This window comes from Ursus arctos, unplaced genomic scaffold, assembly GCF_023065955.2.
Source record: "Ursus arctos isolate Adak ecotype North America unplaced genomic scaffold, UrsArc2.0 scaffold_7, whole genome shotgun sequence".
NCBI classification, from domain to species: Eukaryota; Metazoa; Chordata; class Mammalia; order Carnivora; family Ursidae; genus Ursus; species Ursus arctos.
The window spans coordinates 16,404,302-16,431,903 of NW_026623089.1; the positions used below are offsets into that span (position 1 = coordinate 16,404,302).

Here is a 27,602-nt window from a genome sequence, read left to right on the forward strand (position 1 = left end):
GCTTATCTGAGGCTGGCGTGAAGCAAGTGGGCAAGTGAGAAGGCTGTGGTCCAGAGTGGAGTCTGAGAGAGTTTATGGGGCTGACGTTGTGTGGTGGGGGTGAAGGTCATGACTAGAAAACATGGCTGACACTGACCGACTGGCTGCCATTACTGTCCCTCTTGCTATAACGCCGTGAGGTGGGGATGGTCGTGACTCCTCTTTTACAGATGAGGTCATGCGGGAGATGCCCAGGCAGGACTGGCTCCAAAACTCACGATCTCACCCATCTTGCTCTTGGGGAGGGAGCTCAAGTGCTTCCTACAACACTGGTGTAGACACAACACAGAAGGGAGAGGTCCTCACCCAGGCAAGGGCACCGAGCAGGTTGGTGGGGAGCCCCTCCCACACATGCTGGAGTCATTCCAATCCCCCCTCCACTTCTCAGCTTCCTCCACCGGGACCTCCCAACGAAGACAGTGTGGGCGTGGTCAGCACGTGTGAACCACATGCTGTGTGGCAGACACTGTGCCACGAGATCTGGCACGTGTTGTCTCCCTAGGCCTCTGAGCAGTCCTACGAGGAAGAAACTGTCTTTTTAGAGCACAGCCGATGGGACTGTTGTCGCATCAACCCTTCCCATCCGTATCAGGGTTTCTCAACTCCAGCACCCCGGATGTTCTGGGCTGGAGAGTTCTTTGGTGTGGGCCCTGTCCCATGCGTTGCAGCATTTCCGGCCTCTTCCCACGAGATGCCAGTGGTGCTGCCCTCCCCCAAGTGTGGCAATCAAAATGTCTCTAAATATGGCCACGTGTACCTGGGGGACAGAATCGCACCCAGTGGAGAACACCGCTGGCAGTTGAGGACTGGTCTGTATGAAGCACCCAGCATGGTGCCTGGTCCACAGAAACATGCCGGTAAGTGTTAGCTGTTTGGATTGTTCTCTGCACTGAGCCTGTCGATTCTGGTTGTCTTTAGGGCAATGACTGCTCTTAGCTTGAGTTATATTCACAGGCAAAATACTATAAACATGTAAGTGGGGGTTACTTATGAGTCAGTGCGGTCATGGTTTAATGGTCACCTCATTATTCATCACAGTTTGCTGGGAGGGCAGCATCACAGGGTGCGAGAGCAAGTCAAGTGTAGAGCAGGGGTTGTTCATTGGGCCCCACACAGGACATTACCAAGGTGCCAGTCCCTGTTCTACTGGAAAGGCCTTCCACTTGCTAGACGGCTAGCCCACCACCTGCAAGAAAAGCTCATGGCGTGACCCTCCTGTCAGTGGGCTGTTCCTGGGAGAGGGGGAGTAGGAGAGAAACCTCTGGGGCAGGGCAGATCCCAGAGGGAGATACACAGGCCATCTGGGAGAGGCAAGGGGGGCCCAGCTGGGAGCCTGAAGATGTTCATTGGAAGCCCCACTTTGTTGGTTACTGGCCGTGTGTCCTCGAGCTGTTCCTTCACTTTCTAGGCCTCCATGCATCTAACAGAAGAGCGAAGAGGGTTGATTGACTGGTGACCTCAGATTTCAGGGTTCATGGGGAGATGTTTTTAAGATAGTGGCATCAATATATTATCAGATTTTTTTTTTTACTAAGTGGGGAAAAAAAAACAACCCTAAACATTACCTCAGGTTGCCAAATATATCACAGTGGTTTTTTCCTGAAAAGAAAGTATATTTTAACACTAAAATAAGTAGGAAGAACAATCTAAAAAGAAGAGGACTTTCCAAGAAACAGTGGTTGGCACTCTTAAACGGACATTTTATGAATAGGATATGTATTAAAATTTTGAATGCCGAGAAACTGTGGCTTAATTTTTTAAATCACCCTATTGCTCTTCATGCATTGCTTTATAGGCTTGAAGTTTGTTAATTTGGGGGGCGTGGATTCCAAGGTGCTATGAATACCGGACGTCCCGTAATGTCCAGCTGGCTCTGAGGCTTCTGTTTCCTTGCAGGCGTTATTGAAAATCTAATTTCATGTGGTTATGTTGTGTAGAAGAAGGAACAAAGGCTCCACATGTCTTCACTCGATTTGGCAGAGTCTGGGGGAGGAACAGTATCCCTGGCCTGCAGCTGCTTCTCCTGCCCTCTCCTCCCCAGGCCAGAAAGAAAGCTATGGGTCTGGCCAGAGGGAGCCAAGAGGTGCTCACCCCAAGGGCGAAGGTCTCAGGCCATGATCGCTCAAGGCATGCCTGGGCCTCCAGAATTTATCTCAGACACACGCTCTGCCCAGGGAATGCTATACTGCAAATGGCCGTGATCTTGCACGGGGGCTGTGGGGAGTCCTGAAAAGCACCTTGCAAGGACTGTCAAGGGGACAACCCTGACCTTGGGTAGACTTTTACAGCTGCGTGACCTTGGGTAGACTCCCTAAGCTTTCTGAGCCTCAGTTTCCCCATCAGAAACAACAACAATAACAATAGCTAAAATGTATGGAATGTTTATTCTGGACTGGGCATTTGCTCCAGTATTTTGCACGAACTATCTCATTTAGTATCTAGGTACGTACTGATAGGACTCCCATTTTTACCTATGTGGCAACTAAAGCACCTATGATCTTAAGTCATTTGCCCAAGGGTCACAGGCTGGTGGGGAAATGACTTGCTCTAGACCCCAAGTCAGAGGTGAAGCCCCACACTAGTCTCTGGACTCCTGGTTTGGTGCTCTTTGGCTCCCCCGGGTGGCTGGATTAGGAACCCAGGCACGCCGGCTCTTAAGGGTTCTCTTAATGACAGTCTGTCTGGTACACCCAGAGGACAGCCGCCCATGGCTCTTCTGAGGATCTGAACAGTCACTTGAACACCAAGATTGTTCCGCAGATGGGTATAAGAACCCCGCCTTTGCAGGGTGGTGTGAGCACTGCATGAGAGGATGAGTCTAAAGCAAACCACGCCCTCTGCTAGAAGGTGATTATATAGATTTTCGTTAATATGACAGCTATACCTCCTCCCTTGGTCGCCTCCTGGGTGCAGTTGTTGACGTTGTTGGAAATTGGGGACCCAAAACTGCAGCCTGTGCTCCAAAACGGGGGTCCCGGGAAACCCCACGTATGAATCTGAAGGTGGCTTCTAGGCCTTAATCCGTGCAAGGGAAAACAGCAAGACTGCCATCTGGGGAAGCCAGGCGCAGCTGGGCAGCTCGAGAGGGTCTCTTATTATCTTGCCATCCTTCTTCAAAACCATCTTTGGGTAGCTGATTCTTCTCGACTCCCCTCCTCTCTCCCCCTCTTTCATCATGAAGTCCGGGGCAGGCGTGTTGTTTTTAGGGTCTGCGTGAATAGTCAAACCTGGCCTGGGAGCTGGAATATCAAGAGACAATCCATTTGTAAGAGAGTCTGAGGCCCAGTCAGATCTTTGGGGAACCTGCATCTTGCTTTCCGACTTAGCTGCGATTGTACTGTTCAGCTCAACAAAAGGCGAGTTGAAAGAGTGCTCCCCACTTCATCTTGCGTATGAAAGGAGCAAGGCCTGGCTGTGAAGAGGCCCTGTAGGATTATTCTCTCTAACTTAGAAATTTATCCAATTTTCTCTGTTCTTTATCAGAGTGGAAGGCAAAAGCTTTGCCGGTGTAGACCGAAAGATCGCGGCATACAAAGCAATCTTACTGACATGGGGTTTTGAAACCTGCTCCTGAAACTGAGTGATACCTCCCTTCACCAGTCGGAAGGCAGAGTGGAATTTGCACAGGGGCATTAACCAGCAGACAGTAGATCAGAAACGGACCCTCTTTGAGGCCAGCTGTGAGGGACGCTGTGAATCCTGAAATGAAAGGAAACTAAAAAGGCAGAAGACTGGTTTCTGGAGTGATATTCTACGTTACAGCAGAGCTTATATCTAAATTAGAGAAATGCTATCAACTTCGTTTAGATCCAGATTTTAGATTTCCTTAGAGAGTCCTTTTCCACCTTTAAAAATGCCTAATTTCCATAAAGAGAAGAAGAAAAGCATTCCTGCGACTGTCTCATCCTAGGTAATGGTGGACAGATCGTGGAATGGTAATAAGATTTCACGTTTTAGGAGACTCCTAATCAGACCCATTGTCCTACAGCACCGCTTAGGATTGTCTCCCAGGAATGCCGCTGTCGTTCTAATCTTCTGAGTCCTTAAAATGAAGAAAATGGATAAGGCCCAGCCCATCTTTGTGATACAAGCAAATCTTGAGGCAACAGTGGGAGGGGGAGGTAAATCCAGGCACAAAAAAATTAAAATGGCTCACACATAGATACAACCGGTTGTATCTAAGTGTGTGTGGTTCTGAGAGTCCTGCTGGCATTGTCTCTGCCCCTCGCTACCCCCCCCACCACCACGAGACAAAACCAGATCCAACGCATCGAATGGCCTTTGCTCCTGAGGCCTCTCCGGTGTTCTCACGAGAACAGAAGGGTTGTTATGACCTTCAGCTATCACAGAGAGAAACTGAGTCACATTTTGGTGAAGTGATTTGCTCTGAGTCCCAGCAGGCTTGACCCAGAGCTCTGGGCCCTTTGATCACCTGAAGGTGGGTAGAACTGTTCTATTTAGGCAGGCAGGAAGGCAGGCAAGCAGTCGCCTCACTGCCAGAAGGGAACAGAATCATCCAGGCTGATGCCTGAGCTTGGGTGTAGACCTCCACTCTTTCTTTAAGTGATCATATGCACCCATTACCTTGGCTTCCAACCCTGCCCGCTCACAGGTGGGGCCTGCTTGGATCTTCGCACGATCCATTAATTAGCTCCTGGCGGAGTGCACACACTCGCACGGTTTGACTTGACGATATACAGGATGTGCTCCGAAGGAGATGTTGACGTGTTACAGTGGAGATGAATACAGATGCTATTACAAATCAAGCACCTTGAAATCACCCGACAGCCTGTGGCACTCTCTTGGTAAAAACCAATGATCTTCTTCCCGCAGTTTCACTACAAGTCAGACCTGATGGGCATGAAGGGGACAGGATGGCTGACGCTGAGTTCCCCACAGCTGGAGAGTGCAAAGAAGGCCGGCGAACTCATCAGCGAGGTACCACACCCCCAACTCTGTCATAAATGCAACCTGGCATTTATTTCCTCCTGAAGAGGGAACCGGCTTATGGGGTCGAAACCCTAAGGGGGCCTCACGGCCACTGGACCCTCCAGTGTTTTTCCTGGCCTTTTGCAACCAAATCACAAGACAGAACAAGACTTCCCTCCAGATGAGTTCACTTGCTGGGGAGTTAAAGTCATGTTCCGTACTGGGCGATGAGAGACAGGTGATGCACTAGAAGATTCTCAGTAGGTACATCATGTCGTTATGAGCTAAGCTGGTCCATTGTTTTCTTGAAGGCACAGTATTTGCCATCCACCTACAGAATTTATGCAGAGTGTCCAGTGTCTTGGGTAATCTGATTTCAGATGGCATTACACACTGCAGAGGGATGGTTACCTTTACCGAACTCCCCACTGTATTGGTGGCCTGGAGATTCTTGCCCGGGGATCCCCTTGAGGGTGGTGCTGCCTTCTTCCATCTCTTAGTAGCAGAACTTACTTGGACAGGGTCCAAGGAAGGCCCAGTTGGTGCTAAGCCCCTCCCTCTACTGAATTCCTTTATTGTAATATGCCTTGGAATTGTGCCGGAGAGTAAATGCTTGTCCACAGAGGCAGCTTGGAGCCCTGTGAGTTACCCACCAAGAAGAGAGACTTGTTTTCCAATAGCATCATTGGCACCTCTGGTACTGAGTAGGTGGGGTGAAGCTGCATCCAGAAAAATGCATGATATTCACCTGTTTCGTGGGATCCATATCTTTCTCTTACAGACCAAATACCGTGAGAGACCAGATAGTATCAAGTTCACCACGGTGGTTGACTCCCCGGACCTGGTTCATGCCAAGAACAGCTACATGCATTGCAATGAGGTGGGTATGTTTTCATCACCAACCCTAGGTGCCCAGGAGTGGGTAGTACTGCTCAGTACTCAGTGCTTACGAGCACGGACTTAGGATAGTTGGGAGTGCAAACTTTCTGTCTACTACCTGGGGGATCTAGGGCCAGTTACCTGCTCTCTCCTAACCTCTGTTCCCTTATTTGAAAGGAGGGCAATGATAGCGCCATTTCCTCAGATTAAGGGAACTAAATGAGAATTGAATAAATAAATGTATGTGAAGCTTTTAGCAAGTATGGGGAACGTAGTAAGTCCTCAGTGCATGCCCCTTATTATGGTTTGGTTCGTAATCATAGCAACAGTAACACTGTGTACTACTGATGATCTTTTGCTCAGCACTAGATGAGATACGTCTTAATTATTGATAGATGGTGATGGAATTAAAAGCTGAACATAACCCAGTTAGAAAAAAAAGAACAGCTATATTAAAAGCTTCTTTCTGCTTCTACTCTCTCTGTATGATTTAGCCTCATTTCTTCTCTCTATATTTATTTCGAAGTATAGGAAGTTAAATATTTTTTCTCTGAACTCGTCAAAGGATTTGATTTTGCACACACAGTGACAAAGCCGACCCCTGGTCACACGGAGTCCAAATATACCGACAGGTTTATGTTCATGAAGCCCAAATTCAATTTGGAAAAGGATCAGAATATTCAATACTATATTTTCCTCTCTAAAAGTAGATGAGACTCAGTCCCTTCCTAAACTTCTTTGCAACTCTTAGATCACTGCTCTAAAAAGAGCAACTAAGAAGCTTGAGTTTTAAAATTGTGTCTTCCAGGGACCCAGGTAGACTATGAAAACTTTAATTTTCTGAAAACATATTAAGGCATTTTAGGATTAAAAAAAGACTTATTAGTGGTTGTGTCTTTTTATTATTACTATTTATGTCAAGCAATAAGGGCATTAAGACATCTCGGTACTAGTAGAAAGCTTGAACAATGCTCAATTGCAAAGATTCTCAAAAGAGCCACGTACCTTATACTGTTTGTAAAACCACACAGGGGTGGCCAGCCAGGATGTTGGTTTGGGGCCCATTTGGAGCAGATCTTGATAAATATTTTAAATAGGGTCTCCTTACCCCCAGCCGGCCCTACGTAACTCTGGGCCCGTGGGCCCTCTCCGTCAGCCGGTGGGTTCTGGAGGGATGCCCTCCATGCACAGGGCTGGGTTCTGCTCCCACGACCAGCACCCGGTAGGGAGGGGCAGCCTGCTTCTTACCTGCAACCTCAGCCAGGGCCTGTTCTGCATTTACCGTGAGCCTGTCTTCCCCACAGCGCCTGTACAGGTCAGGGGATGCGGAGTCCCTGCACAGATACACCCCGATCCCCGACCACCCCGATTTCGCCAGAGCCCGCCTCAACGCACTGCATCTGAGTGACGTAAGTGAAGTCACGCTTCGTGGGGCACGTGCCTCCTCCTGCAACTGCATCTACACCCAAACTGGATTCTATTTGTTGGGGGGAGAAAAGTCCCAGGAAGGAGGACTTGAGACAGAAAGAATGCGGGGACCGAGAATGAGACAGCCCCCATGTGTGACTCTGAGCCCGTTTCCTCGTGGGGCCTCAGTTTCCTCAACTGGAAAATGGGACAGAGCTGGGCCAACCAATGCCTGTGGTTCCTTCGGCTAGCAAATTCTGGTTCTGGGCGGGACGGCCAAGACCGCAGTCAGGTGCTCCCCCGGCCCTGGCAGGCATAGACACCTGCTCTGTTTCTTTCCTGGACGCGTCTCCTCAGCCCTCAGAGCAGGGTGACTTTGGAGGCACGGTGGCACTTTCTCACCACACAATTGTCGTCCATCAGGTACAAACACAAGCGGCTCCTTTGTGTGTGAGGCGGTGGCCTCCACACTTCTGTTTCCCTTAGATGTCTGCCCTTTGCGTGCATAACCAAGATGCTGTTTCCTAAACCCAGGCTTGTTGTTAGCGGGGGTTGGAGGCCCCCGGTTGCCATAGAATAGGCCGCCGCTCGGCCAGCAAAGCTGTGATCCGGGGATAACAGGTAGCCAGGCGGCAGAATCAAAAGACGCCGTCAGATCAGAATCACACAGGCTGAGTGTGTCGGCCTGGGGCCGCGCGGGGCCTCCCAGAGTCCGGCCATTCTTCCCTCCCTGGCCTGGCCATTGTATCCTGGGGCTCCGTGCAGATCAACAGCTGCTCCCGTGCACCCCAGAGGTGGCTGCCTTGCAGGGGTCGGCGAGAGGCGCCTTCTAGTTAGCGTGTGTATTAGTTTGTTGCGTTTGTAAAGCCCTGTGGGATCCCACGCAGTGAATGCGATGGTGCTTTGTAAATATGAGTTATTATGACATTTGAGGCTTTTGAGGGATGTGCGAGCGATAATTTTAGAACAGCAGCTCTGGTGGGCTGACCTCCATCTGGGGGAAGCGGGACCTCCCCCTCAGCAGAGCCGGGACAAAACAGCCATCGTATTAGTGCTTCGAGGATGGGGGAAGGCCGGGCCTCCGTGGGCTGCATGCTTGGAGGCCCAGAGCCCTGAAAACTGGGGTAAAGCCGCCAGTCCATCTGGGGCCCAGCTGAAGGAGGACGGCCACCCCAGGCTGGTGACAGAGCATCTTCCGGCTCACGAGGGACGCCAGTCTGCAGAGTCCCGGGGCTGAAATTAGCCGCCGGGGCATGCGGATATGGAGAACTCATGAACCTCTTTTGAAAGAGCACTTCTTCGGGGGCGTGGAGAATGCACACAATTGGATCAAGTGCTCCGTGAGGAAGATGTGGAGGGAAAGTGACCTTCCTGGGCAAAGAAAGCCATTGAGATGTGTAAGGCAGCCGAAATAACTAAAAATCAAATGACTCTAATGTGTGAGGATGAGGACAAAACTGCGCCCACTGTGATAAAGAAGAGGAACGCCCAGGGTTCCAAATCAAAGAGCCTACGGAATCTAAAGGCTCCCGGTGGCAAGGCAGAAACCTCAACAGAATAAAAAAACTCAGGGAGGAAGTGATCACAATCGAGCAAATAGTATACAGGGAGAAGGAGCAGGAGAAAGGGAGCCGGCGCCTTGGGGAGAACCCCAATTTCGGCCACGATCGCTAGGTGACCCTCCGCCGTAGAGGCTCGGAAGCTGGGGTGCATTGGACACCAGAGTGGGGCGACGTCAGAGTTTGATGCTGAGGAAAGTTTGGCATCCTTACCTCGCCCAGATCCAGTGTGGAGGCCCTTTGTGGGAAGGCACCAACTGTCCTCTTCCCAGGGGATGCTAAGGCCTTGGACTCTATTTGCTATATATACTGCTACTTGTGGGCCCACTGTACCAGGGAGCATAAGGCTAAGGGTGCTGGTCGCTCTGTCATTATCTGAATGTTTCTCCCCTTCTACCAGTCCCTCGGTCCTGCGTGTTCCACTTGTGGTGACCCAGTAAATCGAATCCTTGGGGCCCTGTTTGTGACCCATCAATTAGGCGATTCTTCCAACGACTATTGGCTCTGTATGTCTAGGGCCCTGGATACGGCAGGTATTTGGCTCATGGTTGGTGTATTGGATGTTGGAGTTGGAGGCAATGATGAAGGTGAAGGTGGTGGACGGCAGGACATAACAATGTGGAGCCCCCCCATTGGGCCAGGCTCCAGCTCCGGGGGCCCCTCTGCTTCCAGGACCGCTTGTGCGGTGAGGCGAGGCACTTTGCTTTTTATCTGCCATCCTTCCTTGCTTAATCCCCTCAATCCCCTGTAGAACAGAGCCTCGGCCATGACCTGTATTTCCAAGTGACCAAAGTAAGGTTCTTCAGGGGCCTCCTGACCTGCCGTGGCTCTTGGAATGAGTGAGCCACCGACACGGCCTGGGGCTGTCACTTCATCACCTGCCGCTCCTGGGCCCCACCTGCCATCTCCCTTCTCTGTGGCTGAATAAAGGACAGCCCTCCACTGGCATCTCCAGATGGCTCCTTTCATGGAGCCATTCCCTTATCTTGAAAAAAAAATATTAGCTACATGAAGGCATGGGAGATTTTGATGCTCTCTCGGGTATGTGGGTCTACCTGAGGACCAAGAGGATGTGATTACGGACTCCTGGAGGGTGTGCGAGAACAACTTCAAAAGGGAAAAAATGAAAGAGGAAGATGTGAAATACATGGGTCAGGAACTCGGTCAGGTTCTTGGCAATCCATTTCATTCAGGTGGAGGCTCTTCCCTCCATGCGGGCACCAAGGGTGCCTATGGGAGGCGGCACGCTTCATAGAGATGGTGTGACATGGCTTCAGAAGTAGCCGAGGGGCCCGCGCGGAGTCGTTGGAACTCACACACACATGGGTGCCAGGACCCAAGGTATAGGGCTTTCAGAATGAGGGAAGAAGCAGAGTTCTTGAACTTCGAGTTCCGGCATCTAGAAGCTGAAAACCCGAGGCACTGAAAGTAAATGCAAAGACAGGAAGGAGTAGAGCGGGACCTCTGGTACCAACAGGATGTAGCAAATGAGCCAGACCCGCAGACACCAGACCCCCCGAGCAGGGCCTGATGCTCAGGCCAGGAGCTTAGAGCTGAGCCCTTCATGGCCAGCCCCACCACTCCCAGAGCTTGGGGACGTCCTTGGGATGGATGTGGGGCCATGGCTCTGTCCTTGGACACCTACAGGGTGGAGGGTGTGCGTTCATTTCTGCTCAGAACTAACAACATGCCCGGTGTGTCGTTCTCACTCCCTGCTCACTCAGTTCTCTCTTTTCCCCATCTAGAAAGCCTACAGAAACTCTTGGGAACAGACCCGGGCTGGTGGCTATGACTTCAGGCTGGACGCCATCCCATTCCAGACTGCCCGGGCATCCAGGGAGATCGCCAGTGACGTAAGACCTCAGGCTCTCTCTCCCTCTGTCACTGATAGGTTTGACTGCTTTTTGCAGTTCTGTTGAAAAGCAAACCACCAGGACCCCAAACTGAACAAGTATTTCAAGTGAAATTAAAAATAGGCCTTATTTTCTAGAACCTTAGCCAGAAATTTCAGATCGGGGAGGACACTCTTAAAAGTTGACGTATGTGTATCTAAAAGTCAACTAACACGTGACTGATGTGTTGTTGCACAATAAAGGGCCTTCTAGCTGAAGTGCAAGGTGACAGGGTAGAAAGAGATTGAGCTTTTCCCCAAGATTGATTTTGAGTTCAAATCCTGGCTCAAGTCACTTAGGACTCGGCTGTGTGGTGTTGGGCAAGCTGCTTACATTCTCTGAAAGCAGATTTCTCCATCTACAGAATAGGAATTTAATTTTCATCTCCTAGGATTGATGGAGGATTGAAAACAAAATGGTTTACGGTGTCATGCAAGGAACAGGTGTTCAAACCATGGCAGCCATTTTTATGGAAGAGGAAGGTAGATCACGGATCACACATGAATAGCTTGCATCTGCCCACAGTCAGTCCAGAAATCAAGAACAAGCATTCAGAGATATTTTTAGCAACTAGCCATTGTGACAACCAAGCCTGTGCCTGGTGGACTCGCCGGGAGGCAGGCAGGGGCTGGTTTGGGTGTTACCACTACATACTAATCAGATGCAGTAGAACCACCCATGGGACTTTGATGGATTGGAAATTTAAAAAGCAAAACAAAATGAACCCGATCCTTCCCTAGAGATGGTTTGAGGAACCTGGGCGGGGTCCCTGTAAGCTGGGAAGAATCAAAGGAAGAGTGGCTGCTGAGAGAGTGGGCACATTTCTCTTCCTGTTGGGTTACTCATTGCAGCAGCATGAATACCCTTGGCCGCCACTCGGCGGGCATGAACCTGTGCCAGACATGGAGCCCAGCCCCCATCTCGTTGAATCCTCTCTGTATCCCGTGGGGCGGAGGCTCATTGTCCCGTTTTATCAGGTAGGGAAACGGAGGCTCAGAGAGACTCAGTAACTGGCCCCAGGCCACACAGCTAGAAGGTAGCAGAGGGAGATCTAGATCCCAGGTCTACCTGAATCTGAAGCTGTGCTCTTACCCCATCGTGGAACTTCCTGCTGAGAATCCTGTGGGCTGGCCCGGGAGGGGAGGCAGGCCCCCAGGACCCATCTCTGCTCCTCTGACCTGCAGTTCCGGTATAAAGAGGCCTTCCTGCGGGACCGGGGCCTGCAGGTTGGTTACCGCAGCGTCAACGACGACCCAAGGATGAGGCATTTCCTCAGCGTCGGCAAACTCCAGAGTGACAATGAGTACAAGAAGGACTTTGCCAAGAGTCGGTCCCAGTTCCACAGCCGCCCGGACCAGCCCGGCTTCCTCCAGGCCAGGAGGAGCCAGCAGCTGGCCAGCGACGTGTGCTACAGGCAGCCCCTGCCCCAGCCCACCTGTGACCCGGAGCAGCTGGGCCTGAAGCACGCACAGAAGGCCCACCAGCTGCAGAGCGATGTGAGCTCCCCCCAGGCCAAGAGCCTTCCTCTGCTGCCTTGGCCATCACACCGCATCCCACATGACCTTCTGGGGGTGGGGGGAGCTGGGCTGAGATAGAGTCCGGGAGACCTAACACTGTAGTGCCAGAAGGAATCATAATTGTAATTTGTTGAGTCTTTACCGTGGGCCAGGCTCAGTGCCAAATGCTTTCTCAAGCATTACACCACGGAGCTCCTGCAGCAACCCATCCCTGCCCCATTTTCAGTTGAGGAACCGCAGGCCTGGAGAGGTTAGGAAACTGACTCAAGATCACCCAGCAAATAAGTGGCAGATCTCAGATACGAACCCAGTTTGGTTTGATGTGGGAGCTCAAGCTCTCAATGGTTCTGCCATGCTGTTTCTGAGAGGTCTTAGCAGTTCCCTAACTCGGTCCTTGCATTTTCTCTGGGAGGCAGCTGAAGCCCAGAGAAGGGAAATGGCTTTCCCAAGGCCACAGAGCGAGTGGAGGTGGGAGCTGAGACTTGAACCGATCCTCCCCACCCTCCACCCCCAGTGTCACTCTCATTGCATGAGCCAAAAGATACAAAGCTCGGCGACATGCTGGCCCAGCTCACAGCTCATCGGGCCCTCTGTGCCAGGGAGCTTAGGAGGAGTTTGCCCCCCTCGTCTTGGCTTTACTGACGATGGCATATGCTCCATTCCACAGAGGCCACTCTGTGGCCAAACCGCCCCAGACCCTGCTGACCTATTCCTCTTGCTTCCCTCCGTCCCCTAAGGTCAAGTACAAATCAGACTTGAACCTGACCAGAGGTATCGGCTGGACACCTCCCGGCTCCTACAAAGTGGAAATGGCTCGGCGGGCAGCAGAACTGGCCAAGGCGGGGGGCCTGGTTCTCCGGGGGGCTTCTGTGAGTAGCCAGCCGCAAACCCATCCCAGCCAACAAGGCTGTGGGGAAAGGCAAACTCATTGTTTCTTTTCAAACTTTATTTTTGGCCAAAGGTCAGCTGGCTCTAAAGAAGTGTGAAATGCAGCTGGAGCAAGGCGCCTAATTTCATGGGTCTGAGATGACCAGGCGGATGACACCCGGGTTAAACTTCCTGCAGGGTTTTCTCTGAAGTCGCAGCCATTAGTTGTGCGGAGACAAGCCTACCGGGGCTCCTTCAATCGCGGGCCACGGCAGCCCAGGCTGTGCTGACTGCTTGCTCGTTACATCCACAGAAAGGGTCAGGGACTCACTGGCTGCAACAGTCTGGGTTTTGAACCCTACTTTGTTCAGAAGAAAGACGCCACGTCTAAATGAGAGATTGGCTTTGCTTCTTTCTCCTTCTTGCCTCGAGGATCCTTTCTCTTGGGGAGGGTGGAGGAGGGGAAGGGCAGGGGAGGGGGAGCATTTGAAATGCTCCCGGGGCATCTGAGGCTGCTCGTCCTGTGGGAGCCCGGCAGAAGCTTCATTCTGACCCAGGGAGGTATGTTTGATTTCCGCAGGGGGGGCCAGAGGCTGTGGAGCCCGCATATCATCAGAGGGGGGACGTGAACCCAGATGCCACGGAGATTCTGCACGTCAACAGAAGGAAGGTTCTGCCGTTGTGAGCAGCGTTCACCCAGGATTCTTGGGAAAGGGGCTCGGGAGGAAATGTGCCCACCAGAGACATGCTTCCATTTGAGCGAGCTGAAAAAACCGCTCACCAGCCCATCCCCGAGCCGCCTTTACTAAAGCAATGACTCTCAGAAAGCCATGGAGAATGTTGTATTTTTGGTCCCCCGTCTGAACCTGGAAGGGGGTGGCCAGGTCTGTGGCGTGCCTTAGGTGTCTGGGGTGAGGAATAAAGATGTCAAGGTGACTCCCACTGGCTCCGGTCATTCTGAAATCCCACATTTGCAAATGTCTGAGGTGAATGTGGTCTGTGATTTTCTGGAAGTTACCATTGTTTGAAGGGAAGCCAACAAAGTATCTATTGGGTTGATTCTGGCATTTCTTGGGTTACCCACAAAGCAGCCTGATAAAGCGGTAGACATGCTGGTCCAGGGATCCCCAGGCTGGGTGGCGGTTGTCTCTGCTCAGAGCATGGACACTCGGCTGTGTGGCCACCTGGGGGCTCTCAGCATGTCCGGTGCTGCCCATGAGGCCTAGCCTTGTCTGGGTGCTCAGGACAATGGGCTCTCAGGTTCAGAAGACACCTTATAAGCCACCCTCCTTTTGGAGGGTGGCTTTGATCCAATTCAGGAATTTGGTAACTTGGGTATAGACTCCTGGCTTCTTCCCACATTCCAGGCCCCAGCTCACTATCCCATAGACGTAGTAGGTGCCATCCTTCTCACAGGTCAGAGGGCCTCCAGAGTCACCCTAAGGGAGAAAAAGAGACATGAGTTCAGCTTTGTGAATCAGAATATATTCAGAGACACCCTCCACCTTCCATGAGGAGATGCCAGGGGGCGATGGGGTGAAATCGCCCCAGTGGATTTCTCTGGAAAGTGGTGGCAGGGCTCTTCTGAAGCCTTCTAAGACACAAAGCTCTGAAGGGAGAGAAATGAATACCACTGTATGCGCCTGAGTCCATGAGGGCTTGGCAGAGAATTCTCTGGGCCTGTCATCTTTCTCCTTCTAACCACTGGTCCTTTGGATGGTTCCCTGTTGGGATTTGCAGTGATGCTGCCCAGGACCGTGGCCAGAAGCACCATCTTCAAGTTTAAACACAGTGAAGGAAATTCCCGCTCTGCCACTCACCAGCCAGGTGCTATAGGCCAAGATCACTTCTCTAAGCATCTGTGAGATGATGATGATGACATCCCCTTCACCAGTGTCACGAGAATTAAATTAGACACAGCAGGCAAAGTGACCACAACAGTTACTATGCTGGACCCTCCTGGATGGGTGTGGATTCGAATTTGCCTCAGGACAGGTATGCCTGCCTGTGCCTTAGCTTTATGGCAGGTGGGCCTCGGAACCTGCCTCCCAGCCGTGGGCTCCCAGTCTGGCCTCTGCCGAGCATAAGCTCCTGCCCATGTCTCCTCTCCAAGTGCCACTTGGAATCTCTGACCTGGCAGGAGTCTTTCCCAGGCTTCTGAAGGTTTCCTGCACAAATCATGCTGTCGTCGATCATGTGGTCATAGAGTCGGTGAGAATTGCACAAAGCGTTGGCAATCAGCTTGACCTTGGCATCCAGGAGCTGGCGGGATCCTTCTCCTGTGGGGTAGAGAAAAGAAGTCACCACTGTGGGGACCCGGGTGACACCTGCCTCACCAGAAGCTAGCATTGATAAGATGGCCACAGGTCTGAACTCAGAAAGGAAGGTTTTTCCAGGAGATGGGCAGAGGAATCTCATCTTTCAAGGATGGGGGCTCTTGGCCTCCAGTCTTCACTGTGGTTTTATAGACCTTCCATGCTGTTTTTATATCACAGTGGAACAGAATCATTTATTCCCTCTTCTGTCTCCCCAACTAGACCATCAGGTCAGAAGGGCAGGGATAGTGTTTTAAACCATTTTTTAAATTTCCTAGCAGAGGGCTGGCACACAGTAGATTCCTAATGATGGATGTAGTGCCCTGGTCACTCCTCTAGATTACCTACTTCCCAGAGCACAGATTTCTTCCCCTGAGGACCCTCTGTTCTGCTCAATTTGCTCTGGTCAGCACGGTGATATTGACAGGTTTATGTGTGCAAGAGTGAAAATAGCTATGAAGACTGGTCTCTGGCTAACCCTAGATCTGATTAACCCAAAATCTTCTTTCCCAAAAGACTTCTGACAAATTTGTATATTACATTTCATTTTCTTCACTAATACAGGTCTATTTAAAGTGTTACTTGCTTTCCATTATTAAGGACAAGATTTGGGGGGAAGAGAGATCTACTTTGAGTCTTTGAGAAAAACTTGAAATATGCCTCTGAATTTCGTATGTTAGAGATTATAATCTTGTCAACACATGAGGAATTAATCCTGTGGTTACTTTTTCAGATAAGAGCACATCCTAGAGACAAATCAATAGCTTGGCTTAAGAAAATTTATAGAATGCCCATGATGAGAAGACCCCTGAGCAAAGCACTCCAGGGGAGACAAATGAATGAGCTCAGACCCTACCCTCGGGGCTGACTTAGTGAATATCTCCATAGAATTCTATCAGCTCCTTTTATCATGATTGCAAACCTAGGAGGTAAGTGTGGTTATGGAGGAACTCAAACTCAACTGTCCAAGCGACAAAGCCAAGAACCCAACATAAGTCTTGTCTGATGCCAAACCCATCTTTATAACCTATCCTCTTTCCAATCTACCTAGGGAAGGAGAGCGATCTCGTGGGTATGGGATCAATGCTTGATGGAAGTCAAGATTGGAGACAGGGACAGATACAAAGATCAGGGAAGACTCCTTGGAGGTGATAAGATTTATCTAGAGCTTTAGCCATGAGGCAATCTCTTCCTTTTGGTAATACACCTTCAATGGAATACTGATTTCAAGTTCAGAAGCAATGTGGAGTTTGATCCCTTTCTTCTCTGGTTAGTGCAACTCACCTGAGTCTCAGGAGGGTGCATGGCCAGACTCACCTGTTTCTGTCACACCCCACCCAGAGATGTGGCATTCAGTTCCAGAAGGGAAAACACTATCAGGCAAACATACGGTCTTCACGTATTTGGATTCGAGAGCACAGTGACCATCTACTGGCTTCAGTTTGAGCAAAGCTAGGTAGGGAGAGAAAGAGGAAATGAATGACGATATCCTCTCTGTCATTAGCTTTAGCTTGATCAGGAGATAGACATAGCAAGGCCCCACTCCCAATGCCTAACAAACAAATGCCTTGCTCCTCCGCCACTGCATTCTTTTAACTTCTACCTGGGGAGGAGGCACACTTCAGGCTGAGAGTAATACCAAAAAATAATAGTGGAGTTTGAAATCATTTCTAATCCATTTTAATCCATTGTTTAATTTTTTAAGAGCAGGCTTCAAGAGGGAAAGAAAAAGAGATATTGAGGAAGGAGAGAGAGTGACAGGTCCCAGGAATGGAGAACTGGGGTACACCCTGAGCAGCCAGCAGCTTAACATCTTTGCCTCTACATCCGAGCACCTACCAGATGCCAGATGTACACGGGACACATGCACACCATGTCACTTAACACACAGGAAGCGGAGCATTGTACACCAGTGTACCCATTTTATAGTGGAGGAGCTGAGGCTTGGAGAAGTGAAGCCAGCTAGTAAGGGAGGGAGCTGGGAGTCAAGGCTGAGCTCTTTCCACAATACAGCCTTGCTAGCACAGCTTCCCCCCATTTATCGATAACATCAACACAGACCTTTCTAACTAAAGGGCTCTGGAATAAATTCTCTTCCTTAGAGTGTCTGTGAGGGACCAAGAAGATAAAAGCACCTTCTAGAACCAAACCTCAGCTTTCCATCCATAATGAAATCTACCCAGGAGAAGACCCATGGGAGATCCACCATAGAGGACACTTGCCAATATCATTGTGGGGAATCTCTTCACTTTCATTATAGTGGCTGTACTTGAAAATCTTCTCCACCCCGAATCTCTGCTCATGGAATTCTGTCTTCTTCAGGTCCTGGTCCCCTAACACGACTTTCAGATGTTTGGTTTTTATGCTGCAAGGGAAGGTAAGATGGTCTGGTATTTGAGAGTCTGACACTAAGCCCTGGCTCTGGTCCCAGTGAGCTGGGTGACCTTGGACAAATGACTGACCTTCTGCAGCCTTGGCATCCTCATCTATAACTGTCATCTTGCTCACAGAACTCTGCTGTGTGGTCCAAATAAGAAAATGTGAGGAAACATGGTCTCCAAATGCAAGCTGTAACGTGTATCCCACATTTCCTGAGAGACCGCCCATCCCCCTAGTATTTGCTAAAGAGCAGCCAATTAACTTCTAGAACAACTATTCTTTGTGGAGGCTAATGTTTGCATGGTTGAGGAATCCCAGAAGAAATTGTTTAATGATGGTGGATAGGAAGATCTTCAAGGCTGCCACCAAAACCTGGGCTGCATGGGACCAGCCCTGACCATGAACTTGGGGAATCAGGGGAAGTGGTGGTAATTCAGACTCCTAAGTAGGTGCTGGCTTCTCTAGGCCAAACAGGTGTCATGGCCGAAGACACACACCACCAGGAGGTCATGGTAGTGGCATCAGATAGGAGCATGCTATTTTTCTGTGTTCAGGGTAACACTGGAGAGGTTAAGGAAACAGGTCAGTCTGGGTTCATATTCCATTTACCTACTCACTTTCCCCCTGACTTTACACAAGGTGCTAAACCTTCCCAAGACCCAGGGTCCTTGTTTATGAAATGAGAATAACAATCAACTTTTTCACCTGCAGTAGGCATTGGGTATATGACAATTAATAAAGGTAAGAATCCCTGTCCTTCCTCAGCTTGTCTTCCAGTAGATAGTGTTCAGGATTACCTGTCATAATCCATGCAATGCGCGTGGTAAGCATTCTAGACATGGCAGCTCTTTTCTATCTCGTTTTAAGGAGCCACTCTTTTGCTCTTAGACCTAGATCAGCCCCTCTGAGCCTGCCAGAGTCACCAAAATGCTGCTCAGATGGGAAGGGGAGAACACCCCCCAGGGACTTGAGTCTCCCTGGTCTCTGCTTTCAGTAGGCACCTACTTGGTGCAGTGGGCGGCAGTAAGCACCCAGCAGGGGTGGATCAGCGCTCCCCCACAGTAGTGGCCCTGGGGCATGGAGACGGTCAGTGGCAGCGAGGTCTGCAGGGATGCCTGCCACGGGTGCTTGCCCGCCGTGCTCTTAAAGCCTCCATAGATCCTCTTGACCTTCCTCTGTGTCATCTCAGTCCTCCCACACGAGTCAAACCCTGGAAGCTTGGTCAGAGGTTCTGTGGGGCTTCCCTCTGGGTCAGCAATGTCTGTGGGACACAAGAAAGAAAAGTCACACTACTCATTTTCCTTCCAGGGCCTCAGAAGGAACCTGTCAGAGGTATGACACTGAGTCCAGCAGCCTAGCAAGCTTCGGAGTTAAGAGACTGCACTGATGCATACAAGGTGGGCATATAGTAGGTGCACAGTTAATATGTATTAACACATGGATTCCTACGAAGCAAGTCTATAGAATTAACAATGAAGATGTAGCTTTTTAGTTCTTATTTTGACATCTATACAAAAATGTGTGTGTAAATATGTAAACCCACCACTGGAGGAAGGGTTACTTGAGTTGATTTTTAAAGAATGGTTGGATATGGACAAAATCAGACTTGGGATGGAGTATTCTAGACAGAGCTGACCATGAGAGCAAAGGCACAGAATTGAAACTATCCAGGGAGGTAATCCTGGGTAGAGACACGGATAGAGAGGTGGGTCAGAGAAGCCTGCCAGGAAGATTGTGAAGCTGGAATTCTGTCCAGGTTGCACCCTGAGAAGCTATGAAGTCTCAGCCAGTGTTTGATCACCACTGTATACTGAAGACCTGACATAGTACCTGGAACATAGTGAGCAATCCATAAGTATTTGCTGAGTGCACTGACTGGGAGTAAGGAAACATGAGTTTATAGCTGGATCACTGGCCTCAGTTTACAAAGGTATCCAGGCTTGCTAGACATCCTGAAAGGGGAGCAGAGGATTGGGCATTTGGGTTTCTACTGGGATGGCAATTGGAAAAACAGGTGTGCTGGGTGAACAGGGCTGGAAGAAATGGGGTGACAGGACCATCTATCTATTGACCTGTAGCCTCACCATTACTGGGGTTTCTGGACAGCCATGGTCTTACCTAGGGCTGAGCAAGCTGAAATATCACAGTACTCCCATTTCACCTTTGCATTGTTTGCTTTAATGAAACACCAGGGCTTTTTGTCTCCATCTGGGTTTCTAAAATGAAAATAGAAAATAACCCATGGTCAAGGCTTGGTGAAGCCACTGAACTTCATCAAAGGACATTTGGATAAGAAAGTACCAAGTTCCTGTGTTCCCCTGGGGGCCACATTCCATTTCATTCCTCTAACAGGTTAACAAACCCTGGCACGTAAGTGTTTTTGGCAAAACCTTAACTTGCAGAGGAAAATCCCAATGACCAGAAAATAGTTAACAAGCCTTGTGCCGGATCCATGGGACATATCAAAGTGTTTGTAGGAAAAGAAATGAGATCCCTGTTGAAGATTCTCCTTTGCCAAGAAAGTGAAATAGCCACAGATGCATGGTGAGAGGAGGGCTCCTCTGCCCAGACCTTCAAATTCCATGTGTGGTTATTCTCTAAGGAAGTCTGCCATGGGCATCACCCTGAAAACCCTTCCACGAAAGGAAAAGCTCAAAGTGAGTGAAAGTGGGAGGTAACTTGCATTTCGTGCAAGGGAAGTCCTCTGGCTTAATGGAACCACTTTAAAGCCATACAAAAAATTCCTGCCCCTTATATGCAGATGATATGTGTCCTCGGCCTTAGTTACAGCACTGGAGGAAGCCGACAGTGTATTCTGGAGGCAGCAGAAGGAGATGAAGGTAGCTAGTCATCACCAGGGATAGAAATGGCATTATCCTGACATGGAAAAACCTGAACGTCCTTGTGGCAGAGATCGCAATGTTCACCAGACATTCCATTTTATCCTCTATATCTCTCCCTTGAACTTAAGCAGGATGGCATGACTATTTCTGGCCAATGAAATATGTGGGCAGAAGTGATGTGTCCCTTCTAGGTTTAGGTGATGAAAAACTCATGCTCCATTTTTGAGTCTCTCCTTGCCTTTCCTGGGTATTTGAGTCACTTTGTGGAGCTAAGTTACCCTCATTCCCCAAACCACACGACACATGCAGCCACAGTGAAAATTAAACCCTGAGGTATTCAAGCCACTGGGATCTGGGGGCTATTTGTTATAGCAGCACACCCTAGCCTATCCTGTGTAGGAAAACCTTCCTAGATAGAAAGCTGATGAGTTTCAGTGATCCACACCCCCCCCCCCAATTTCTAAGTTGGCCCAGGGACACTAGGAGCAGGGCAAAGGGACAGACAAACCCTTACACTAAAAAGTACCCAAGGGGTGCTTCTTCATGGGGAAGAAGGTAGGTTTTACCTGCAGAAGTTGTGCTCCCCAAGCCCGTGGGTCTCAGCATCTTCCATGAACACGTTGTAATTCTCCTGCAAGAGTAGGTGGGAGTTCCAGTAAAGGCATGAGTGTTGCTCGACTGTCTTACTCACTTTCCCTCGGTAAGAGTAGCCATCACCAACGTAGCAGTCATCAGGACCTTGGAGAGAGCAGGCAGGAACACAGGAACTGAGAGGGACTGGCATGCAGCTCCTGAAAAGGACCTGGCAGGTGTGATCAGGTGGGGAGAGGAACCGGTTCTGCATATTGTTCACCCTGAGATTCCACCATGAATTCCAGAAAGGAAGTGGCTTGTATATGTCACATTCAGCCCAGCTTAAAAACATGAAACATGGTGGTTGTGGGTAGATGGAACTTAGTTTTTTAATTTTGGCTCACACAAGGGCTGGTGGCCTGTGGGTTGAGGCCCAGAGAGGCCCAGGTGTGTTTGATTTGCCTGCCCTACATCCCAGTTTATGACTTTATTTACACGGAGCCAGGAGCACCCTATGCCCTTAGGTTATAAGGCAGAGGCAACAGTAGAGCTTGGGAATCCTGACGTGAATCCCATTCTGGGAACAAAACCCAAACATAAAAGGATCCCATAGTCCTTACTGTGGCCCCGAGTTTCTGTTGAAGTGGAGGTAGAGACCCATACCTATTTCACAGAATCTCCCCTTGAACTGGTCAGGGCAGGTACAGGTGAACTTGGTTCTCCGCCTGTGCCTGGAGCAGATGCCGCCATTTTGGCAGGGATTTGGCCTACACACAGGAACCGCTGTGAACACAGGAAATGGGGCCAGGAAGGCTTTTCAGAAGGAGTTGTGGTTACATCGGAGATGATGAGGAGATATCGGTGGCACTCTTCTGGTGCCCACCCTTTCACAAAAGTTGTGTTACCAAAGAGGAAAGCAGACCCACTGACGCTCTAGCAAACGTACACATGAACCTTAAGAACATAAACAAACATGGGTGAGGCAATATAATGGAGGCCATGCAAAGGAGAACATATTAAGTAGATGGCTAGCTCAGTAAGGAATAAGAGGTGTAGACTGAGCAGGAACCTGGCGGCCAGTCTGAGCTGCGTTGAAACCTGCCTCTGCCCCTTGATAGCTGCGTGACTGAAAGCAAGTTAGTTAACTTCTCTGAACTTCAGTTCCTTCATCTGTAAAGCTCTTTCTTATGGTATTTTTGGAAGAATGTAAGAAAAAATGTAAATCTCTTGGGACAACGCCTGACTCATACCAGTGACTAAGTACAGATTTAATCTCCTATATGGCCCATTCCAGGAATAGACCAGGGCTTACTTCCTGGAGGAAAAGAGTTTCATGATTATTCTTTTTGGATGAGAGGGGACACAGGTTAGTCAATTCCCCCTAGACTCTCCAGGGGTGATGTATTTTATTTTTTTCAAGATTTTATTTTTAAGTAATCTCTACACCCGATGTGGGGCTCGAACTCACAACCCCAAAAATCAAGAGTTGAATGCTGTACTGACTGAGCCAGCCAGGCGCTGTGGGATGATACATTTTAAAAAGTCCTAGTTAAATGGGTCATCTTGGATGCCACTAAAACATCAGAGATATCTGGACTTCTACACAATAGGTTGCAGACGTCCTCGGCACAAGCCAGAAAGAGAAAACCTAGCATAGAAGGGGCCTCCAGCACTTACCCGTGGAGCAGTCTGGACCCCTGTAAGGGTGTTTACAGGCGCAGAGGTAATAGGGAGGACTCTGGGTAATGAGACATTCGCCCCGGTCACATGGGTTGTTCTTGCACTTGTTTTGCACTGTAGGAGATCCATTGAGAAGTAAGCGACATGATTTGGGGACACATTTTACTTACTGGGGTACCTGCACAATACAATGTTTGGGGGTGGTGAGGGCGACTGACAGAGCGCATGCCCTTGTCTGTGGTCCTGAAATACCATGCTACTCCTGGACCAAAAAAAAATAAATAAAAAGTTTGTTTTTTTTTAAATAAATCCTTGGGTCATGGATGATTGCAGCCCAGTTCCCTCCAGGGCTCATATTCTTTTTTACTCTATCTTTGTAAAAAACCTGGATAATTTTTACATCTTCAACAAACAAAGCTGCAATCTGAGTTTCTCTACTTTGTAGTTGATTTTATATTTCATTTACAATTTTGCCGTTCTTTGGGGAAGTTGAGGGATGAGCCCAGATACTATGTTAATGCCTGATACCCCAAACCATCCTGACACATTTATTGAAGGACTGACAGCACTGAAAATGGAAGGAAGGGGTGAAGAGGGCACAAACAAAAGAAGGTAACCATAAAGCCCTATTTAAAGATCCTCACTGCCTCCCTCACCCCAGTTAGATGGTCACTAGATGGAACAAAATCCACGTTCTCTCCAGGGGTGCAATTAGCCCACACGAGTTCTGTATCTTCTCAACATGGCTTCATGTTATGCCCATAAGAGGTCACCGAGGCAGACATTGTTTTTATCAGAGTCTCCGTAAGTGAGGATGGCAGGAAGAAAGAGCATGGGGATGGGAGCCAGGCAGCAGGATGCTAATATCTGCTCTTCTCCTAACTAGCTGTGTGACCATGAGAAGGTTCTCTGTATCTCTGGGCTCCCTTTCTCTAACTGGGTTGGGCTTCATATGCCCTCACGTTCTTCCTTCCCTCTCATTTGAGAACAGTATTTCTCTGTTGTAATTAGTCTAAACACTCAAAGCAAAAAGTCCTGAGTGTGGAATACGTCAGAGTCCAGCTCTTATCTCCTCTTAGCCTCAGTGTTCCCATCTATAGAATGGACATACCCATCTAGCCAATATGCATGGGTGAGGATTCAAGGAGATGCTACTTGTTTTCATGCTGAGGAGTCCATTATAGATGATACAATATGTATGATTATAACCCTTTCCATGAATCATTCAGCCCTTTTTACCCCCTTGAGTTGGAGGAGGAACTGCCTCTTGTTCAACTCAGAGGGAAGAAGGAATCCAGTGAAAGCGCACTCACCATTCTGACACCTGTTTCCAGAGAAAGGGGCTGGACAGCTGCATGTGAAGTTGTCCCCGCTGACAAGGCAGTCCCCGCCATGTTCACAGGGGTTGGACAGGCACGGATCTATGATACGTGGGCGGAAGTCAATGACTGCAATGAATAGCAGGGGAGAAGCCCCTACTTGCTCATCAGATTTCAGTCTCCTACTCCGAATGAGAAAGTGAATGATGGGGAAAGGGGGAAACGTGAATTGCCCTGAAAGAGCAAGGAAAACTGCAGTCATAGGACCAGAGAGAGATTCAGGTTAGTAAGAGGACAGGCGAGAAGGAATCTCATTGAGTTTCTCATTGAGAAACTCCCCTTTTCCACCATCAGTGTTTTCTCCTCCCAGTCTCGCTGGGAGTGCCACGGGGTCTGCCTCTGATGCTGAAGGCATTTCATAAGCCTGAAGACCTCCCCTACTCCCAGTGCCCGGGGGTGGAGGTCAGGAGTGGGGAAAGAAAACCCACCCCTAATGAAACACAAGCTTTCTGAACATCAGGAAAGAAGACCAAAGGCAAGAGGGTGACAGAAGAATTGGCGGCGAGGAGGAAATGACCCAGTGGCCTTCATCTTTCTTCAACTACTTGTTCAGTTAGATTTTGTCATATTTCATCTGTGCCTTTGGCTTTTCATGGTTGTCTGAATGGATCTTCCCTTGGGGAATTCTTTATCCTTCTGTTCACACACATTGTTCTTTGGTTCAGGAACTAGGATCCCTGGGCCCAGCTCTTGTTTTGATGGTCCCTTCTGATGTTCCCCTGATGCCCTGTATCTTGGCCCTGCCTTCCAGGCCACTTCGCACAGTTACAGTTTTTATTCTAGCGGCTAAGTGCATTCCATTCCTTCTCCTGGCTTCGTCACATGGTTTTGCTTGGGCCCCACTTCTCATTTTTCCTTCTGTCCCATTGCTTGGGTTAAGAAGCCACAAAAACAAAACGAATGTAGAAGCACACGTGTGAGTGCACACACACACACACACACACACACACGCACATACCCATGCACACACATCAACAACGGTGGAAAGCTTCCCAGGAGTGTAAGGAGAAAGAAAAACACAGCAGAAGGGGAAGGGAAGTTTCAATGCCAAATTTGTGAAAGCTACAATCTGATGCTGAATGCTAACCCAGCCCCTTCTGCGTAATTAGGACCTACCTGTAATCAAAGCTGGGGAGTGATCTTGAACATGACTTTCACTCACCGTGTCAGGAGACCCAGATGATGATGCACTAACTTGTTGTGTGACCCTGGCTAAGTCAACTCCAGTCCTGGCCTCCTCACCTGCATCATCTGTCATTTGAGGGTGGGAGAGAGAGTCTCTAGCAACCTCCCCTGTCCTGCTAGTATATGATTGGAACTGAAAAAAGGCAGTCTAAGTCATTTATTCGATACTCAGTTTATGATGCCCGTCGGAGAGGAGAGAGAGGCACCTGCATATAGTCGCACACAAACTCTCTTCTAGCTGCTCTGGCCTCCTCCCAGGGGCCCCCCGAAGAGCGTTGGCACCTACCGTCCTCCGTATAGTACCAGTCCGGATTCTCCTGGTAGGCAGGAGTGTTAGTGCTGCTCTCTGCCTGGTCGTGTTCCTCGTAGCTATTCTCGTAGTAGTCAGGGGTCCAATCTGCAGAAGTGGGAAGAGGACGGAAGAAACCCTAATCATTAGACCTAAAGATTTCCAAATCCTGAAGGAAGACCCATGTGTCTTTCTAGCTCCCCAGCTGATGGGGTGGACAGAAGGGGTTAGGCATCGTGAGTTTTCATTTGGGGTGTGTTATGACCCAGCAAGGCAGTGTTGGCATTTGGCAGGGTCCAGAGCGCCTGATTGGAAATGGGGAGAAGTCAAGTGCTTGCTTTCCACTGACTGTGAGCTTGGACAAGTACTTGTATTCTCGGGGCCTCGGTTTGCTTATCTGTAAACAGCAGGAAAATGATTGGGGTCTAGAAGGTGTCCAAGGTCCTACACAAGAGGTGCCCATGGTCAGACCCAGTGTCACCTTGTTGGGAGCCTCTGTGAATAAACTTCTCCCTGGGCCTTTATTAGTCACCTTAGCTTATGAAGTCAAGGAAACTCGTCACTTTCCTCTTGGTCACACCATCAAACTACTCTCATTCTATCTCAAGCATCATCCTAACAACTAGGATTGATTGAGCCTTTACTATGTACTGAGCCCTGTGCTAAGCATTGTACAGAGCTAATTTCACATGGCGAATAAACGGCAGGAAACGGACTAAGGCATTTGACCCCCATAAAACCCAGAAATTGCATCATCTCGACTGCGTCAGCTGTGGCCTCTTCCACTGCCTCCATTAATTCACACTTACCCTTGGAGAAAGGGGTCCAACCATCCCCATCACATACCCAGCCTACTATTTAGGACTCTCCCAAGGACAACTGAGAGAAGGTCATAGATTTGGCCCAGTGAGAGACGGGTCAGGGTGTGGCACTGCCCACACGTGTCAACCTCATGCTAGGCAGGTCCATGGGGAGAACAAGTGCATGCGTGTAAGGCTGGGCTCGGGCTCTTTGTCATCTGGGGACTTAGAAGATGCTGGTAGCTCCATGGCTCGTGGAGAGCGTTTGGGATTTGAAGAAAGGTGGGCTGACTTTGCTTTCCGCGGCTGGCAGGAGTGTGGCAAGGCTGCAAGCTAAGTCTGTAAGGAAGCTGTCCGGAGATGCATATGGTAATGAGGCAGGAGCAAATGCAGTTAGGAGACTTGCAAAGGCGCTCCCACGGAGCCGGCCGGTGGCTCGGAGCGTGGCACTTTCCCTCGGCCTGCTTATCAACCGCATTATCTCCCTCGTCTCTCAGTCATTCCCTTATAGTCTTTATCTCTTTGGCTTTTGAAAAATCGACTTTTGCACAATGGCTGTTTTATATTTCCCATTAAAATGGAACGATCTTTTTATTTCCTTTTTGAATACGCCAACTCTGGTTCCTTGCCAAAGTTTCACCTCATTTATCACAGTGTCAAGTCAAGACTCCCTTTGCTTGCTCATTATTTCTCGCGAGCTGCTTTTCCCCACTATGAAAATGCTCCCAGAGGAGGCCACCTTTCCAGGGACGAGGATCTAGGTTGAAGATAAGGCCATTGTCTTCCTGGAGCAAATAAAGTTTCTTTCCATCTAGCACGATAAAGCAGAGAAAGAGAGTAAGAAAGTGAGGGGAAAAAAACATTTTTCGGAGTTTGACATGAAAGATTTCAAACTGACATTTGGGAGAGACAATGGGCTGGTAATGAGCTGATTACATCATTTATTTATTTCTTTTTTGGTTTAGAGAATTTATTTTTGTTTTTCCAACAGGTGTTTATAGATAAGTGCCTTCAGAGCGCTCCCGTAATTTCTCCCATCCCTCCCACGGGTTGAAGGTCAGCTGGGCTAA

At 49.3% G+C, this 27,602-nt stretch overlaps 2 protein-coding genes across 51 annotated transcripts in view; one reads left to right on the forward strand and one right to left on the reverse strand.

Moving 5' to 3' along the window:
- The window catches only part of NRAP (nebulin related anchoring protein), a 69,603-nt gene extending 55,578 nt beyond the window's left edge, over nt 1-14,025 (forward strand). For 27 of the 50 annotated variants that reach the window (XM_048218788.2, XM_044382137.3, XM_048218796.2 and 24 more), the window contains 7 exons: nt 4,873-4,977; nt 5,750-5,848; nt 7,152-7,256; nt 10,559-10,666; nt 11,890-12,201; nt 12,960-13,091; nt 13,670-14,025. In XM_048218788.2, coding sequence (XP_048074745.2) covers nt 4,873-4,977; nt 5,750-5,848; nt 7,152-7,256; nt 10,559-10,666; nt 11,890-12,201; nt 12,960-13,091; nt 13,670-13,774 — 966 coding nt within the window. In that variant the 3' untranslated portion in view covers nt 13,775-14,025. Of the gene's footprint in view, nt 1-4,872; nt 4,978-5,749; nt 5,849-7,151; nt 7,257-10,558; nt 10,667-11,889; nt 12,202-12,959 lie in introns of all 50 variants that reach the window. The other 23 variants (XM_057308288.1, XM_057308289.1, XM_057308282.1 and 20 more) reach the window with 1 other exon arrangement.
- Nucleotides 13,154-27,602, reverse strand: part of HABP2 (hyaluronan binding protein 2) — a 31,244-nt gene continuing 16,795 nt past the window's right edge. The window contains exons 3-13 of the mRNA XM_026494169.4: nt 25,730-25,840; nt 24,193-24,300; nt 22,877-22,993; nt 21,863-21,982; nt 21,193-21,364; nt 19,902-19,999; nt 18,789-19,044; nt 17,627-17,769; nt 16,722-16,856; nt 15,223-15,368; nt 13,154-14,528 (exon numbers count right to left, since the gene is read on the reverse strand). Coding sequence (XP_026349954.3) covers nt 14,364-14,528; nt 15,223-15,368; nt 16,722-16,856; nt 17,627-17,769; nt 18,789-19,044; nt 19,902-19,999; nt 21,193-21,364; nt 21,863-21,982; nt 22,877-22,993; nt 24,193-24,300; nt 25,730-25,840 — 1,571 coding nt within the window. The 3' untranslated portion in view covers nt 13,154-14,363. The remainder of the gene's footprint in view (nt 14,529-15,222; nt 15,369-16,721; nt 16,857-17,626; nt 17,770-18,788; nt 19,045-19,901; nt 20,000-21,192; nt 21,365-21,862; nt 21,983-22,876; nt 22,994-24,192; nt 24,301-25,729; nt 25,841-27,602) is intronic.